Below are 20933 nucleotides of genomic sequence, written 5' to 3' on the forward strand. Positions count from 1 at the left end.
GAAGATTCTGACTAAGCACAGACGTCTGAATCGAGCATAATATGAACAGAAATAAGCATTTCATCTTGTGTTCATTTTTGTTACCCCCCCCCCCCCGGATCTGCAGACTGCATGGGGACAAACACGTAAAGAAATGGATTGACGCGGGGGTATTTAAGTGATGCGCGCCTTGACCAGAAACAATTCTTTTCCCTTTGCCTAAACCTCATATTAGGCCAGGGTTGAGAACTTACAACTAGAGTGTCTAGAGAAAAGCATTAGTGGGTGTACATTTATCAGAATCTATGACGAATTGTGTTACATTTATAAATAAGGCCATTAACTGTTTTTTTTTAGAACACAGTAATTCTTCACTTGGTATTACCATGTTTCGACAGTGGAATCTCTCGGGACACATGTCAAAAGTTAGTATTATGTTTGATAGATGGAGTTAATTGCTAATGATACTTAATGTATGGTATGATCAGTCGAAGCCTGTCGTAAATTTCGTTTAATGGCTTATGTCCTGAGCTCTTAGGTTGCTACTATATATGTGTATAAAGAGAGAGAGGGCTGTTTTTATGAGCATTACTAACATAACTCTCTTTGCTGTCACTGTTTGTTCAAATTTGAAATTGTATACATTAAGTGCAAAGCTTAAGGTACAAATTTAAGTGTATTTGCATAATAGTGTGTATACGCACTGTTATCTATATTGTAAATGTTGTTGCTGATGTTACTGCTGTTGTTGTTGTTGTTATTGTTGTTGTTGTTGTTGTTGTTGTTGTTGTTGTTTGACAGTTTACTGTTTCATTTATTTAACACGATTAAACGTAAACAAAATAATAACTTGTCATTCCGTGAGGTACAAGAAATATATCTTAGTAATCCATTGTATTGTTACTGTAATAGAACGTTAATTATCCGCACATGTTGTACGATTCGATATCAATGATAAACGGGTGAAAGGATAATTGGTTGATAAATTTAAAGCACACGGCTTTCTCTCATAGTTTGTATGTTCACCCACGATGATCTACTACTATGACTAATAACCAACGCAATGCCCCGAACTGCATAGATTTCTCTTCCTATAAAATTTGCCAATCTCAATTGCAATACACTATAATTCAAATGATTCAATTTTTGCATGCATCCCGGCGTTCCAACGTAGATTCGAATTTCTTCTTTTTTTAATCGAAGCAGCTTATGATAAGGGAACATGCTCGTCTTGTTTCGAACATATGTTCATGCTTTGCCGTGTGTATGATTCTACTTCAGACGATTTAGTCAGGGGTGATATTGATAATATTGAAATGATGGTGGTCGAGAGACAACTTTAATATAATATACGAAATTGCACTGACCTGTTGCACTGTACGGTCGTAAGAACTGTGAAAAGGTAAACTATTATATATATGAAACGATTAATGACCAGTTGTTTTGTAATATTTGTATTTAAAGAATTTTTTTAAAAAGTTTTGCAAAAAAAATTAATAATTTAATGTGTGTGCGGATGAAGAAATAACGATGTAAAAGTAACGAGGACATACCTTCAGAAATAAACTCAGACAATCTGAAGTTAGGACAATCTTATGTTTAAAATAATTTCACTACCTATTAACAGTCTTGTCAATGTAATACTTATTAAGAATTGTTCATAAAAGTTATAAAAGATAAAAAAAAGTGACGTTTGTGTGTCTTTTAGCGTGTAAGACGTATACACATTTGGTATTCAATTAAATGTACCAAAAGTGCCTATTCCTCCCCAAATCCAAAGATGAACATTTTAAATTATTTGTCATATATATTGATACGACACTGAGTTCTAGGGATTACTTGATGTTATGACTGTATTTGCTATTGTCTGTAATTATTAAACTCACTGTAGTCTTTTCATTTGCTCTGTATGGTAGTAAGAGTGTCTGAGGCTAAAATATGTGATCAATACTGAACTACCAGAAGAATAAAAAGTCACTAAAACATGTTAAAAAATACTTTTGAAGGAAATTTAAACAACAAAATATCAATGGATCATCAGTTATATCACTTAATTAAAACAATGTTTGTTTCCGATAACATGACGTCAGAATATAGGGTAGGTAGGTTAGAAGTTTATTTTACTTAAATTTGTTTTTAAAAATTACTTCAACCTCAAGGTAAGATTCTCTCGCTCACAATACTTCTGTAATAATTTAATGGGATGAAAAAAGAAAAAAAATGCAGATAATTAAATAGATGAGCATTTTATGTACACTGTACTTTCTAAAAAGGCCTGGTTTCTCTCTGGAATACGATTTTGTAAAAAAAAAAAAAAAAAAGGACCAAAGATGAGTCAAAGGTATGAAAGTGTACACAACGAAAATAGAAGTAAAGTTACCATTTTACCGTTTTACCTTTTTCAGTGCCAAAGGTATATGCAACGAAAATAGAAGTAAAGTTGTTACCATTTTACCGTTTTACCTTTTTCAGTGTAAAAGCATATTTAGGGTCGGGGGCTTAAACTAGGGTCGGTCAGATTATCGGAAACACACTATTTTCTTTAAATTGGCCTAAGCTCAAACGTACCTTTAAATGTGTTTATTGGTAAGTGTTGACGGAGAGTGACACCCGTCCTTCACGGTGTTCACTCTGCATGATGGCAAATTAGTATACTTATATTTACTTCGGGAGTATAGAAATTCTATTCATTCAATCTTGCTATCTTATGTGCAGTTTTTTATTGGTTTCTGTGTGGTTATATCGAATAGAGAGTGAACAGTAATCTGTAAAGTGTTGTACTTGTCTGAAATATATACTATTTGTAAAGAGGGAACGGTTGAAAAGCAAGCATGTACATAGATTATATTCAGTATCAATATTGAAACTATCAGGTATTGTCGTTCAGTTTTTCCCAAATTGATTTCGAATTCAGAATCAGATCCCAACAACAAGACATGTCTTATCTTTCGCAGACATTAACGTCATTCAGTATAGATTTTATAGATTCAAATACTGCTCAGATATGATACAAGTCTGCGGAAATACGATGCGTTTTCATACACATGCCGCAATTTTATCCAATTTCATATCTGCTATCAGATAGTTTCATTTGATATTACATTTGCCGTTGAAATGGATTTTGATTTCTATCAATTTATATATTGCATATAATGATATAAGTTGTGTAGGAAAGGTGACTGACAGAATTTGCTATATATACACACGTTTAAGTGTGAAATATCGGTAGCTCAGGCACTTATAATTCACTGTACAAGGTCCGTTCAGGACTGTCTCTTCAAGAATGACTAATTTGTACTTTATCTATATTTTCTCACTATTTTCAAACTTAATTAATTATTCAGAATAATGATCCCCTTTCTGAAATGTACACTTTGTCGCTGAATAATTTAATATTGTAATTTTGATTGATGGTGCTATATATCAATTCCGTCGTTATTCTTCTGACATATGCTTGTTGTACTGATTATTATTATTGTTGAATAAATATGTTAATTGTGTTCGACGTCAACTATGACTATGTTCTAGCTTATACGCCAGACACAACACAACACTTCTGTCTCTGTGAATGTCTCTGTCTCTGTCTGTCTCTATCCCTGTGTGTTTACCTAGGCCTGTCTATCTGTTTCTCACCTCTTTCTGCGACTTTGTCTCTATGAGTTTTCTCTGCCACTCCCTCTCGCTCTGTCTGTCTCTCTGCCTGTATTCTTTCTACCTGCCTACCTACCTACCTGTCTGTCTGTCTGTCTGTGTCTACACGATGACCATACCATTCCTGAAGTCATCACAACAACATTATGAGGAAGGGTTACAGCACCTGCTACTATCACAGTTTGAATTGAAGTAACCTTACTTAGTGCAAATGGTAACGTTCAATTGGAAACTGGAGAAGGTCACATGGTGGCGCACATAATGCATAATTGAATATTTCAAGCATAGAATGAGTTCTTTTTTTAAAAAAATGGCCATTCAAAGTCGAAAAGCTCTAAGGAGTCACTGCTGTTTTGCCAAAAAGCTTTTCATCTCACGAAAACAAGTATCACCACGCAACACAGGAGTACACTCAGGAAATTTGAAAACAGAAAGGTCCAACCTTGAACTATCTTCAAATATTACTGTATGAATACCAAACATCCGTTTAAAGCCATTGAATACACTGTGGTAGAAATTCCCTTTATATGCTATGTCACATTCTCCCTTGGTGTCTTCATTCTTTCCTTCTGTCTCCGTGTTTCTGTAATGTCAACTATGACTGTAGTGTTTATATTTTTTATTTAACTTATGTACACCGGACATTACATCTCTCTCTCTCTCTCTCTCTCTCTCTCTCTCTCTCTCTCTCTCTCTCTCTCTCTCTCTCTCTCTCTCTCTCTCTCTCTCTCTCTCTCTCTCTCTCTCTCTCTCATTGCCAAATTGAAGTATTGTCGACTGTTATACGAAATTCAACAAATCAAACCCCATAACCATTCTTTCGAAAATGATACACTTTTAATGACCTGCATCATTGAGGAAGAAACCTTAAGACAGAGCCACCCATAGATTTTCGATTTAAAAATGATTTCGGAATTGAATGATGAATAATCCCTTTTCGAAACACGTGTTGGAAGGTGATGAGGTGTTTCACCTGCGGGATATGGAAGACTCGTACTCGGCGATGATGAACAAAGACAACGGCTATTTTCTATGCCATCATTGTTAATACCGAGGAGATGTTTGAAGTGTATGTGGTGGAAATTAAAATCAAGAAAAATCGACAAACAGAAACGTTTTTATGTTGAATCTCACGACACACACTTGAAAAAGGTCTGCAATACAAGTGGCTCGTATAATAATATATGACGTAAGTTTTGATCTTTTGAACTTCTCGAATACATGAATATTGCATTGAAACTGAGAAATTAATTAATTAGGACCATTGTCGCCTAATTTCAAATTGACGTTGTATTCTTTCCTAAAAAGGTAAGAGGTACTTTACAATTACCAATGTGACACAATAGATGCAATCGGTTCCACATTAGGTATTAAAGTAGTTTCGTCTTTTGACTTCAATTTGTAAATCGTGACTGTGCTGAAACTGTGTAGCTCATAACATTGTAGGATGTACATGTATTACCAAAGATGGGAGACTATAATTTATAGGTCAGAATGTTTCACGGTACACTTAGACTAGTGAAGTTATGATATATTGAACGTTAACGTTTAGAGTGGTCGACTTGGAATCCTCGGGTTCCAGTCACGTCGCTGTCATTTGTTATTGAATGTCTATAAAGTCATTGATTGTGTCAACCCAGCTGTATAATTGGGGACCTGGTAGGATAGAGGTTGTAACATAAATTCTTTAGTCATATGTGCTTACAGCTGCAATGGATTGTATGCTCACTAGGGAGACGAGGAAGAATAAAGGGCCGTTGTGCCGCTACAGATCTGTACCAAGGGTATTTTTTTTGAAACAGTGTTGGAAAGCGCTATTTACAAAATCAGTATTATTTATTTCTCTAGAGGGAAATATTTGTTTTAACATTCATTTTGTCTCAGTGTCTGTTTCGATGTTTTGGCGCCATATGGCAATATGATGGCAAATATACGAATTATACGAATGTACATATGTGTGTAGCTCTAGTATGACGTCAAATATACAGTGGATTTGAAAAATGACACCAAGTGCGGAAATTTGCATTCATCCGATATTTACTTTCTCGGGTTCTCATGTCTCAAGTGGCGATACGTATGACAAAGTACACATGCAAATTAGATTCACCATCTATATGCTATTCCCTTTCAACTTTTTCTGAACTTTGCTTAGCTTCTCCTTGAATGCAGTGGCAACCTTTACCGACCTCAATAAACAGATCCAGATAGCACTTATATCGGCCATTGCTAAGCTACACGTATGTTCAACACGTTGTGGACAGATTGGCGATGCGATTCCAGATCTGGAATTCAGCGAGGATTATACCTATCATAAATAAGCCATGCGAATTCGAATCTCCGGTCCAAACCTTGAAAGCGCATTGGCAGAGGTATGCATTCTACAAAAATGACGTCCCGTTATATCTGTGGAATGACTAAGTATGACAATAATCTATTTTAAATTTCACATTTTTAATGCTTTAAATGTTATACTTTTGAAATTGATGTGCATGTGAGTGCCCTTTCATAACTCAAGGTATCAATATAACAAAAATTTCTGCACTTTCAAAATAACAAAAGTAATTAAGTGAGGAACGATTCACGTGATCGCCACATGTCGAAGAGGCAAACTGCTCTGAATTGGAAATGTCACCGAGGATGCGTCAGGCATCAGAAGTAGAACTTTCACAAATTAAAAAGACTGACTAATAGACAGTTAGGTAGGCAGACAAACAAACAGAGAGAGACAGAGGAGTTATTTTATTCTTCTATCATCGAACACAAAACTCATACTTGTTTTTCTTCTATCACTTGTCGGAGAGTGTTTTCAGAAATTATGTTCTTCATCAGTCTGTACGGTTGGCAATCCATAATTTAATGAAAATGTCTTTCCGCTATGTAATGTAAGTATCATCACTGTTCCAATTAATATGCAGAATAAACAAAAAACACACGGACGGATCTGCTTTGGCAATCGGCAACACTTGTCAACGCTGAACAAGGACACATTTAATTTATTTTAAGAGTAGGAATTTTACACATTATTTTGACAGTATAGTAGTTACAAGTGTTTTTCTCGTTCCTTATATTGTTTTAGCTATCAGCTGGAGCTAACAGGTAAGTCAGGAAACCGTTAGATAAAACTAAAGGTATTATTTTTTACGGCAAGCGTGGTTCAGCGACTTATACCATCTGTATCGAATCACGTGTATTAACTAAGACCGGATGCTATGGGTTAAATAAATCATTTTATGAAGCTGTTTGTTCCGTGCAAAACTCGTCATCTATGAAATGAACAACGGAAGTCTGGCTATGCTAGGCTGGCTATATGCGGACAAGTATACAGATTCAATCAACCGTGACTGTGTCATTCCTAGTAAAAAAAACGTATATCGAGGGAATAATGCTCACTTGGAAATCAAAGTGTAATATTGGGCTGTCACAAAATCCAGTAAATTCCTTCGGAGAATAGTTAGATTTACCTTATATAACACAGAGCCGAGGCCTTTACCGACATGTATATGTTTTTTTTAATGAACATCTGTCTGTTTTTGGCCTTTTCTGTCATGTTTCATTGCAAGCAGGCAAGCAAGCTTGTATGTATGTATGTATGTATGTATGTATGTATGTATGTATGTATGTATGTATGTATGTATGTATGTATGCACGTACGTACGTACGTACGTACGTACGTATGTATGTATGTATGTATGTATGTATGTATGTATGCATGTATGTATGTATGTATGTATGTATGTATGTATGTATGTATGTATGTATGTATGTATGTATGTATGTGTTTATATATGTATGTATGTATGTATGTATGTATGTATGTATGTATGTATGTAGGTAGGTAGGTAGGTAGGTATGTACGTATGCATGTATGCATGTATGCATGTATGTATGTATGTATGTATGTATGTATGTATGTATGTCTGACTTGGGCACATAAATGTATGAATGCGTGAATCTTCAAATGGCTGGATGTCAATACACTTTCCTTTTTCTTTCAGACATGATATGTAATTGATGACTAGATTCATCATCAAACGCTGATAGGATAGTCATCATTGAGTCATCAATATTGCAATGTCTTTGAAATGATTAATTGGTAGATGATTGATAAGCATTTATGGTACACCCATCGAAGTAATACAGGTAATCGGTTGTGATCTTTCGGCAGAATCTCGTAAAAAGGGATAATGTTTTCTGCTAGACATTCATTTTTAAGTCCTTGCCTCCAGGTATATTCTTTGAGGATTTAATATTTTATTTGTTCTTTTATTTCTGTTGGCATTTAGGAAATAATTTAACATTTGAAGTAGCAATGTTTAATGGAACTATTTACACTATGTACATGACATGTAAGTGATTAATTTAGTTATGCACGTATATGGTATACTGCAAGAAGCAGGTGTACGGCAATTGTCTCGTCACCGCTTTAGGTAAAGTAACAAAAAATGACCAAGGAACAGGATATATCATCACAGTTCATATACGGTCATGTCCGGAAATTAGGTGTTTTCTATCAATCTAAACACATTGCTCATCTCACAACATTGTCAACATGTGATGATCCCTTACTTTAAAAAAAAACCCGCAACACTTGACCCCTCTCAAGCTATCTCTAACCCCCCTCCCCTTAAGAATGGTTATGTTAACCCAACCTGCCAAGTAGAAGACGCTTTATTAACGTCAGTTATATCGATTATACAGAACGTAAACTACAATAAATTAATTACATTGGTGAGATTAAGTAATTAGTATGTCGCATCCAGTCTGTACCTACTATAGTCTTGCCTCCGGTTCCATGAATGAAACATCACCATGTATATATACACATGTAGTTTGACAACTTGTGTTTACTTGCCGTTACAATTACTTGTGTATAACCCTGTTTGTTAGGGAAAAACCACTTCTTGTACGTACAGAAACAAACTAGGTTTCACAATATTTGAGGATAATGCAAGTTATTGAGTTACAAAACTGGATTTGATGTACATTGTTATACATAAATATCAATTTCTTATCCACATGTTGCCATTGTATCAACTCCTCTAGACAAACAATATACTTTAGTGTAATATACATTTCCTCTTACGTGACGGTTGGTTGAATAAATGGATGATCGAGATGCAGGCTATATTCCAAGTGCGACGCACTAGCTGCAACATGCATGTGTTTTCATCAAATAAATCAACGATGTATTTACTCAAAATTGGTCAATAAATCTATATTAAAAACATTGTATAATTGTTAATTCCTGGTCAATTTTATATGTAGGTAGTGTAGTGGCAAGTGTAACCCTTGAGCGAAAGCTTGGTTTCGGATCTATCACCAGTACGCGTGTAACTATGCTATAATTTTTCGATCAGACACAATCCTATTTCATATGGCCACTTTAAAGTTTGCCATTTTCCACGAATTTACGTTAGATTACCTACATTTCTTCCTTTAACGTTGAACAAGGGCGAACTCAAAATTACCACCTTTTTTTTCTTTTGCATACAGGCTTCGATCGATGGACATACTTCAATTGTGTTACTGTGTACTATCATTGTCATTTCTCTAGTAAGATAAAACAAGTTTAATCGTATAAAGAGATTCCATCGAAATACTCATTTGAGCGGTACGCTAGGTGATGTAGTTGCAATAAATCTGACAAGAGTGAACGTGGTCAAATTTAAACACAACACATATGAGCGATACCTGTTTGATCAACTTACAGTAAACTCCGCCCTCACACTATATATGCTACGCGTTTTACAATGTATTATACATGCTTTGAAAAAGCGCGCGCGCGAGAGAGAGAGAGAGAGAGAGAGAGAGAGAGAGAGAGAGAGAGAGAGAGAGAGAGAGAGAGAGAGTGAGTGAGAGGGAGATAAAGTCGTGTATCCATTTAGATAGATTTGCATAAGCTATAGATAATAAACAGTCATAGTTGACATTAAAGACAGTACGACAAACAGGCAAGCACATAGGCAGGCAGGCAGACAGACAGACAGACAGACAGACAGACAGAAGGACGGACGGACGGGCAGACGGAGACAGAAAGAGAGAATGAAGAAACCAAGAGTGAATATGACATGAGGAAATGTCAATTTCTACTTCGGTGTTTCCTATACGATTCTCCAATGTCGTGTAAAGGAGTGTTTAGCATTCATACAGTAATATTTGAAGACAGTTCAAGGTTGGGCCTTTCTGTTATATTTCCTGAGCGCACTCCTGTGTTGCGTGGTGATACTTATGTTCGTGATATGAAAAACTTTTTGTCAAAACTGTATTGACTCCTTAGAGGTATCCGACTTTGAATGGCCAATTTTTTTTTTTAATTATGTGATTGAAATATTCAATTATACATTATGTGCGCAACCATTTGACCATTCCCAGTTCCAATTGAACGTTACCATTTGCACTAAGTAAGGTTACTTCAATTCAAACTGTGATAGTAGCAGCTGCTGTTACTTTACTCGTAATGTTGTTGTGATGACTTGATATGACAGGAATGGTATGCCATATGGTCATCGTGTAGATACCTTGAACACATTAATGAAATGGTTAATACACAGTTATATTTACAGGTGTACATGGATATGTGGATACTTATATTGGATGGGTGGATGGGTGGATGGATGGCAGGACAGACAGACAGACAGACAGACAGACAGACAGACAGACACATACATGTACATATATATATATATATATATATATATATATATATATCCATACATAGACACACATGCATACATACATACATAGACAGACAGATAGACAGATAGACAGATAGATAGATAGATAGATAGATAGATAGATAGATAGATAGATAGATAGATAGACAGATAGATAGACAAATTGATTGTTCTAGTGTTACTATTGTATTTTGTGTTTGTATGTTTGTCTTTAATATGATTTATGTTACTGGCAATGTTTGGACACAGACAGCCAACCAGAATAAAAGAAAAATATAGCAGACGTGTGTTTGTTGTGTCTATGTCTATGTCTGTGTGTGTGTGTGTGTGTGTGTGTGTGTGTCTGTCTGTCTGTCTGTTTGTCTATCTGTCTGTCTGTCTGTCTGTCTGTCTGTATGTCTGTCTGTCTGTCTGTCTGTCTGTCTGCCTGCCTGCCTACCGGCATGCATGTATGTATGTATGTATGTATGTATGTATGTATATGTCTCTCTTTGTCTCAGTGTGTGTCCGAGTGTGTGTTTGTTTGATTTATACCTTACGTATAGCTAACTATGGAATCATTAATATGCGAGAAATCATAACTTCAAATATGTGAAAATGTTGGTGAATGTATTAGACAATGCTTAGCAAAAATATATTTTTACATCTATTATACATAACAGTAAATTTAAAAAAAAATTAATTTCATTCTTGAACTTTGGGTAACTGCAGCTAATATAATACTGCTTTGCTGCAGCACCGTTATCCATATAGTGCTGCATTGTGTAGAATCAATAATGTATACAGTATCAGTATTGTATCCAGTTTGTCAATACAGCAAAACAGAAACCCAGTGGAGTAGGATGAGAAGATAATGTCACTGAGGCCAAAATGACGACACCATAAGCGCGTGTCTGGGCACAAGTTTTGTTTATTGCTGGAATTAAGGACTTGGTATTAACTTTAATTGTCATTTCTAGGTTATCCAGACTGTTCACAGTGCGATCGTTATGAATTGAAAGCATCACCAACATGCACACAACACACACTTACCTTTTTAAAAGAAATTAGTTTGGTGTGGTAATCAGATATAAACCCTTTGTCCTCAAGTTTAAAGGGGAAGGTAAAAGATGAGAAGAAGTGCCAATACGTTTCCAGCATCTAGCAGAAGCTGAAACAGTGCCGAGTTTGAGTTTTGAACAATAATAATATATCTCATTTCTCCTGGCACGGATCTTTAGCAGCACAACGGACGTTTACTTCCCCTACTCCCTGGGCAGCATACACTCCATTGCAGCCTAGTATAAGCGCATAAGATAAAAACACTCACATTGCAACCTCTATCCTAACTAGTCCCCAATTATACAACTGGTAGTTGAGGCACAATCGTGGTTTGAATCTTGCCCAAGGACTTTTAGTCATTCAGAAAAAATGGCAACAACGGGGCTTGAACCTGCAATCTGCAGATTCAAAGCCGGCCACTCTAACTATTCTCCCATCTTGACTCCACAAACTTAAGCTGTAATATGTGAACGAGCCGTAATATGTTTTACTTGTTATGTTCTTGTAGGATGTTCCATACCAATGTTCAATATGTATTACGAGTTGATCCCGATTACGAACTGTGGCTTTGGAAGTGTTCTCCTCCCTCTTGGGCGGGAAGATATGGGTTATATACTGGGTTTACTTGTTTTGATTGAATTTTGATCTGTTGGGCTGTAGGGTGTAAGAGCCGTTTCGTAGTTTGGCTTTGACAGTTCCTTTCATGATATCGGACCATATAATGGCCGTGGTTGATTGATTTCACTGTCATATAGATAAAAGAATCTGCACGATGGTTTATCTATGGGTTCTACTATATCAATAGTTTATGCCAATGTGTGTCAGTGTAATGTATGATGTAATGCAGTGATCTTATCGTCCTCCACATAGCAAGGCAGTTAAGTAGGTGAGATCTTGTCATGAAAATGTCTCAATTTGTGTCTACTGGATAAGTGATTGGTTCACATAGATGATGGACCGTAAATTCAAATTAACACTTGAATGGCAAGACAAACTTTAAAGAAGGAATAAATGTTATCCTGATGTGAGAGAAACATATTCTTCAATATATGAATAGTCAAACACACACCTGCTAATGTTCGATGTTGTATATGTGTGTAATAAGTGTACTTTTTGTTAGTCAATCAGCTCCTGCTGTTGAGATTTTCGATTATGCATTCACGAAGTGCAAAGTCGTATTTCACTGAGTCAGTGTTCCGACAAATATTCATGGGCTGTGTTATTCTTCTCTTGTCCATAATTGCTTTGATTTTTTGAACTTACATCTACAAGAGGAAGTGCTACTTAGGTAGGTATTGGAACTGTCCTGTACCTTGTTTTATATGTCTCAAGAGCCGTGCTGTTTTGTCAATTGAACATTGTGGCGATGGTAATATTCTAAATATGATTGAAAATGACAAGATTGGGGTCCTTTCTGCCATGTATTCATTCTTCAGGAACTCATTTTTCCCAAGAACAATCACACACTAGAACAAATAGACAATAATTTGGTCACATGTGGATCAGTGGATGCCTTCAAGACATCCAGGCAGTGCGACTGAGTGTTTCGCTTTCTTCCGTTGATTATTTACCAGTAATGGTTCCTTCAACGTAGTGAGTCTGATTCTGATTCTGGTGTAGTCTCGTATCCATTAGCTGGTACAAGGTTTGCCCGAGTGTCTATATGTTTTGTCCTGTGATGGCAAGGAGCACAGTATTATTATTGCTTTCTGGTATTCTATTCTTGTTGAGTTTTTGGATGTCTTGTGATGGGGTCTGTTTTATGTTTACCTTTGATTAGGAATTGGCTCTTTGATGTATTATAAAGTGACTGCCTGTTATTGTTTACGCTGCTTTCTACGATTTGGACCATCGAGTTAATGTTGTGTTTACTGTTGGTGAGCAGTGCTTTTAATAGTCATCTGCACTTATCCGCGTTTACATATCAAACGGGAAGACAAAGGTGTGATTTTTAGTTACATCTACGGTGTCGTTGGTGTATTCTGCAAACAGTTTTGCAGAGAGGGTGCTAAGTTGTTTGGTTCCTCGCTGTGGATTGATTGGACCGGAGTGCTGATCTTGCCATTTAACTTACTAGTATGAAGTTTGATCTATGTACAGATGTGATAATCCAGAGCTGGCCATTGGTATCGTGGTAAAAGAGACAGTTGCGTGAGTAATATCCGATGCCATGCATAAAAGGCTTGCCGTGCATCTTAGAATACTTGAAATATTTGACTTGTTTTATTTTCAGCTTCAAGGTTGGCTTCTAAGACTAACAGTGCTACCATATAGTGGATGAACATTGTTCTGTGAAAATTCAATATTTCGTCTAAGTGACTGTAATACATAGAGATTCGGTTCATGTGTTATCGTCTTTTTGAACTTGTTCTTCAATATTCTTTTACATAGTGCAATATATAGTTTTGGGTATGTTGTCCACAACGGTTCACCTTCCCTGTTATGATTTAAGCCTTCCTAGCTGAAAAAACATTGTTTATTGCCATTCTATCCTGCTGTCTTATACTGTTGTTATACTTGGTTTCAAACTATTCACCTGACATACCTGGATTTGCTTTATATTCAAAAACAGCTCCTCCCCCCTTTTCTCATGGAAATTATTATGCTTGGCAGTACTCTTTGTTACCATATGTACATTCAGAGGTTACCTATGCATGAACTCCTTCTGGCAAATGACCCAACATTGGTATCATAGAGGCATGGAGTGAGAATGCAATATATAATATACGATTTATACAACACAATTAATATACTCTTCCACTGCTGAAATCAAGGCGATCAAATCAGAAACCTTTGAAACTTCTGTATCTTCAAAAGCTGACAACAGGCTATCAAAGAAATTGCCACCCAAATTGGGTTCATCCACTAGTGAAACCAGTAGGTGTGTAATAATGGTAGTTTGATATTGAGGATATGAACAACTTTCCTTTTAAGTAGCCCAAGTTATACAGTCAGACATAACACTTTGTAACGTGCAGTATAATATTGCTCATTGATGCCGAGTAGGATACACCTCAGTAGGCCATTGGTCTGATTAATAGCTGCAATGAATGCTTGTATCTCATATTCAGGAAGTAGACATATCCAGATATCCAGTATAGGTAAATGCGTTGTTGAAGCGATTTTGTAGGTAATTTATTACAGCAAGAATCTGAAGATGACGTTCTAACATAAAAAAAACAATGGCTACATATATTGAAAATTGGATCTAACGTTGGTTTTGATAAGGTTCAAACTTATCTCATTGTGCTCTTTAGATATGTTGTATCAGTAAGCTATGTAGGCTGAATAGGCTACCGTAACAGAGACAACACAGTGATTGAAGAGACGTTCTACATCTTGTCTTCAAGTCAAGTTCCAGTACCTCTAGTATGTTGATTACACTCTAGAGTATATGTTAGAATTTAATGTTGCGAATCTTAAAGAGATATGTTTAATTTATTCCAAGGGATAGCCCAGAGTGATAGCTTGTTGGCCAGGGTTTGGTGAGACGTACACTCCTTTTGAACTTGGACTTTGTCATGATTGTAAGATGATAAGCTCCGGAAAACGTCAGGATTAGAGTATTTTGGGCTGACTTGGGTGCTAGCTTTCTGAGGCTTAATATAAAGCACTTACCTTCACTGGCACTGATATCATAGCCTCTATATATGTCGCCAATCTTCGATGTTTCATTTTTAGTTTTGCTGTATGCTTTTAGGTTGGTAGTTCTTGAGCTATTTCTATGCTTGAGGGACAAACTGTGCATGTTAATCCTGCTCAGTGCTGGACGCATTCGAATTCGATTGAATTCCGCTACTTGTTTCTGCCTCAAGTACACGTAGTTGTCCAAAGTGATCATATATTCCATGCTTGAGCCAAAAACATTTTGAACGCATTCGATTTCTATTGAGACAGCCTTCAACTAAACTGGTTTCTTAACAAATCTCTTCATCTATTATCTGTTTAAAAGGCTCTTGATGTTCTGTTACATTTAATAATATCGGTATGAGAGTATTCTACCCTCTTTTACATCGTTCACGCTGTTGGGTTCGTACATTGGCGTAGGTTTCCTGGTGCCTATACTGTCCAATAACACCTTTAGATATCCAGTTCTTCATTATTTGCAATGAATTTCTTTTGGTATCCAATTATTTATCAATTCATTGGAGGTAGCCATGCCATAGTTGTTTCATTGTACCTGCATTATTGACCTATTTCCCTTTCACGTACTTGAATATCACATTTCTCATGCTTTAACTTTGATTTTGATGAACACAAAGCATGAGTTATATCCCTGATACTAAAATCCATATGTTCTTTAAATTTGCTTTGCCATGAAACACCTTCTCAATTTTGCAAAACAATATGTCATAAGCTACTATCTAACAATTTGTCAATATGATGCACCAGTCTCTTCACAATTTCACTTTTACGACACATTTGTTCATGCCTATGTTAGGTCTCAATACTTTAGTTGCAGCCAAGTAATAAAGGGAAAATGTGTCCATTTTTACCCATCACTGATCCAATTATATATGCAAGATGTTTTATTATATTGTAGTTGACACATCCTACACTACTACGACTCTGGATGTTGGGGTATGATAACTTATGGATTTTCGGTAACTCAAATAACCTTGTAATTAAATCACTGAAATAAAATTGCTGATACACGGTGGCTAATAACACCCAGACTGTCTAGTTGTTAAGAGTAATTCGTACCTTATTTAATCGAAAGGTCGTATAATGTGGATCTCATTTCAAAGTTCTCAAGTCTTTGAGTCACTCGCCAAGTCACATATCTTAGAATGGGGACCAGCTTTATCCAAATCAAGATACAGCTGCCTTTCAGCTTGGGATAATTATGGTGTTCGTATCTGTCACAAACACATATTGATTGCCTCTGTGATCATTGTTGCTTATATGTAAATTGGATGTTGTAGTTAACGTGTTCGCCAGACCGAATGCTACTTGTTAGTAACCCCTCCAATTCTGAACTACTGAACGTGTTATATTTAATTGTCAACTTTGAGGATTTAATAAAGCCACGTATAGAATACGACTTGGAATGTCAGCGAAAATCAATCCCTTAGACATATCATCTTTTTCCTGCTCAATTTAATCGTCTGCTTGAAATCTACCTCATCTGTACCCGAATTCATCTGCCGAGAATAGAGTGTGAAAGTTTGTAACTGAAAACAATTCGTGGATGATTTGGAATTTGTATTATACTCAACAAATGTGGAAAAGTAAGATGTGTATATAGCTTTGGAAAAAAATCAGACACGATTTTATGGTACAAAACATGTATACTGCTGCAGTACAAAAACAATTATATGGCGAATGGATAGTCATTATACACCCATGTACAGTATGGAATACTAGAATACTAATTGCTATATGTCAAAAAAGCTCCATGTGATTACAATTGTTCTGCCTGCAAGATATAACATGTTTTAAATTTTGTCGGTGCACTTTTTTGCTTGCAACCAACGGCCAGTCACTTTTATAGTGTGCTGCTAATGCCTTGTGGGTTTCTGCTGGCAGCTAGGTAGGGCTCTCGACCGATCAAATCTATTCCCTATTAGTTTCAAACATGGTTGAAAAATTGGGCAGTGGAGGCAGAACGAACAATAAGAGTAATAGAACAATGGGACGGATCAACGCAAATGTGTAAATGCAGCATTCGAATGTAACACAATTATCAGAAAGAACATCTATAACATGGCAAAAAAATGACAGTTGATGTCACGCTTTTTAATTCTAATTGGCTACTATCGGGAGCGAATACTAATAGGTTAGAACAACCAACATACCGGTCACCAGGTAATAGTGATTAGTTCCAAAATAATTGATATCAACAGGATCTGGTTACATAGTTTTCACTCACATTAAGACCAGGTGTTTTATATACTTTGGAAGTATTGTGTATTTGTTTCACCAGCTGGTTATAAAAGTGCAAAGGCTGTTAACAATCATATTTTCGTTTTTTTCATTTTGGGGATGTTTTTATCAGTATTAACACATCATGATACACGACACTGAAAAGTGTACGTTTATATTTGCTTCCCCCCGCGTTATAATTATTTCAATTCTAAGGATTGCATTCCACATGGAGATAGTGACATGTAGAATTTAGACTTGGTATAACTAAAAGGTTGCTCCCCCAAGCTGATCACATACATACATACATACATACATACATACATACATACATACATACATACATACGTGTATGTACAAAATCCATGCATACTACCGTTTCCTCGGCCTAAGCGAAACAAAGCACAACTACCTAAATAATTACCTAGGTTAAATATAAATTGAATAAAATGATGAATGAAAATTAATCAACCAAAGTTTCAAATTTGGCAAAGTTTACATTTATTTTTATTACAGAAATTCAATCTATTGAAGAAGCAAGCAAGATACAAGATCGATAACTAGAATGATGATATCTAACCAAAGAATTATACATATTTCGACGTAATGTTTAAAAAAAATCCGATTTTCAGGTATCGTCTTCATAAACGTTTTAAATTTGAAATGACATTTACGTACACATACCAATATAAATCTTTAAAAATTTACATAATTGTCACTTAGTAAAAAGCATTTCATCTCTTTCGACAAAGACTCGGAGCGAAACACATTTGATGCTGAGCTAGTTTCGTTACACCATACGCTAGCGAGCCAAGTTAATTATGCTCTACAAAGGCTTGAACTGAAAATCACCATATTCACGCTGAGTCACTGCATGACCGTCTTTATCATTGATTCTATGGTAATCGAAATGTGAATCAAAAGCGCTCAGAATCGCCATAGTTATTTCTGTATTTTCCTGAATTAAGCTTGTGCAGGTATATATAATAGTACTATTTGCCAATAAGTTCCTATATAGATATTCAACATGGAAATATTAATAGCTTCAGAACGAATAAAATATCGAAGAAGAATATCTAAATATACCCTGTTTACCCACGGGATTCTTCTGCAAAGAATGGACAACTACATTGTTAAACAAACAAAACATTCATATTTTTCTAAACGTTTGATAATGTGATAATGTAATATGTATTAATGAAGATGATTCTTTTACCATCATGAAATGCAGAGTAACACTTCTTCATCAGTGACCATCGCCATAACCATTACTTAGACCGTTAGAACATGTTTTCGTTCGATTATTTATCTTAAATTGATAACCTAAATTACGGGAATTTTAGACTATGTTACATCGAAAACGTGTCTTCACAAAATATATAGTTTATGTCTAAAATGTTTCGTGTACTCTCTGTGTGATATGATTAAAGAATTTTAAGAATGCAAGTTCATGAAACAGTTTCATGTTTTGGCGTCATTCTCGGTTTGAAGTTTTGAATAGTTTTTAAGTGTTCTGGGGTCACACAGAATAAACCATTGTTCTCTGCGTTGAACGGCTAATGGTGCGGCTAGGAGAATACCGGGTAGATGTCTGCCTGTAATTCCTTTTCCGGAATATCTTTTCCTTGTCATTTGATGCGAGGCAACAGATGATGTATTTATTATAGTACGTCTTGAATGTATTGCTGAGAAAGTACAGAGCCAGAGGATTGACGCATGAATTTGAGTATGCTAACACTGTACCCAGACTTTTGAAAAACATCATGCCATACGTCTGCATGTAACGTTTATCTTCGCTGAAGAAAAGCATCATATAGAATACGTGGTAAGGTAGCCAACAGACGAGAAATATCAGAACGAACACAAGGATAACTTTGGCAAGGCGTTTGCGATCCCGTAACTGTTTGTTGTCGGAACGGATACTCTCGCCTGGAATTCCACGAGAGCTACGTATCAATTTACAAGCTATCAGGGTGTAATAAACACTAATGATGCCGAGAGGCACCAAGTATAACACGACGAACGCACTAGCTGTGTGGATTTTCAACACGGTTGTCATATACATGGGGATCGCCTGACAGAAGTATGCCACAGTCCCGTCACCGTAGTGGTACTCGAACAGACGAGCGTATATGAAAGTAGGGATGCCCAGTAACATAGACATGAACCAAATACATATAGAAATGACGTACGTTCGACGCATCTTGTTGGAGGCCTTTTGACTGATAGGATTGACGATGGCGTTGTAACGATCAGCACTTAAGGCCGTCAGCGTGAAAACAGAAACTCCAGTACTGGCAATACGGACACCATTCATAATCTTACACGAGATTTCTCCGAGTGGCCATGAAGTTGTCAGGTAGGTGATAGCGTTAAAGGGAACGAAAACGAGCAATAAGAGAAGATCTCCCATAGCAAGGCTAGTAATGAAAATGTTAGGTACACTCCTCATGTTCCTGTTCATCACAACTATGCGAACCAGAGTTCCATTTCCGATGACTCCGATGAAAAATATCAACGCGAAAATAACAGGAATGATGACAGCCTCAGGCCCAATACTAGGCGATTTTGGAATGTATCCACTCTCGTTGTAGGTTGTATTGGACGAGGTAATAGAAAAATTTCGAAAGCGTTCCATCATCATGGTTTCGGTGGCGTTCATCATGAAGACATCCGATCTTGCAGTTTCAGTGACGCCAATTGTCATTGTGAGCTGTGTAACCGTATAATTAGAGTAATTCCCAATTGCCATGATTACATACCGTAGATAGCAACTAACAACTTCAGGTTATCTCGGCCTGTAATTGACGTTGGGAATAACGTTGAAAGCCCAACTAAAAAGAAACCTCCTGGTGATGACGTACGATTGGACGTTAGTAGATGACGTCAGTAAGGTCACTATGAGGTCACCTGTTTCATATGTCACGTAAGGACATCACATCGTTGTCCTCCACTTCAATGAATTCTTATCTGCAATTATAAAGAATTCAAACCCATTTAAATGTAATGTAATACAAAGGAATATGTTTGCAGGTATGCATTTAAACATAGAAAACAAACCACTACGTTCAATGGCCCATGATATATGTAGTAGATACATGTACAAAAAGGGTTCGCAAATACTCACTCATTAGCGGATAAAGTTCCGTCTTTTTCGCTGGTCAATGTTATCTAGCTGGCTTTTAAATAGTGGCAGGGAGATTACATTTAAGATTGGAGTACTCCAATCAAATTGCCCTAGATTAGAGAAGCTGTGTGCGCAGTGAATGCAAAGTCACACGTACATGTACATGCACAGCACAGCACAGCACAACATGCGCACGGCACAAATAGTACAGTATACATACTTGGAATACCTCTAAAAAAATTTATACCAGATTGTCACACCTAAAAGCGAATATATCATGACCACGTTCCGTCCATTGTGAGATTGTTTGAATGTAATTTTTGAATGGATAGGTGAAAATGAAAGATAAGTATGTAATTGTAAAATAATTGTAAAATAATTGTAAAATGAATACCACATAGTCATTACCACGGAGGGAGATGAATAAGTAGGAACGCGCCCTGTATTTCATTTACCGGTACCAGTCTAGATGCAACAATGGAATAAACGTAATGATTTTCATAAAAAAGTTACCATGGTAACGAATTCTACATAACACTTATAACATGCAATCAAGGATAGTGGATTATGCAATACACATATACAATAGTTGTTTT

General features: G+C 36.3%; 1 protein-coding gene across 1 annotated transcript; it reads right to left on the reverse strand.

Moving 5' to 3' along the window:
* Positions 1 to 18729: 18729 nt before the first annotated feature.
* Positions 18730 to 19917, reverse strand: LOC144433188 (bombesin receptor subtype-3-like). The gene has a single exon (XM_078121497.1). It carries the CDS (start codon positions 19915 to 19917, stop codon positions 18730 to 18732), a length of 1188 nt encoding a protein of 395 aa, XP_077977623.1.
* Positions 19918 to 20933: the final 1016 nt, after the last annotated feature.

This window comes from Glandiceps talaboti, chromosome 3, assembly GCF_964340395.1.
Source record: "Glandiceps talaboti chromosome 3, keGlaTala1.1, whole genome shotgun sequence".
In the NCBI taxonomy this organism is placed as follows: Eukaryota; Metazoa; Hemichordata; class Enteropneusta; family Spengelidae; genus Glandiceps; species Glandiceps talaboti.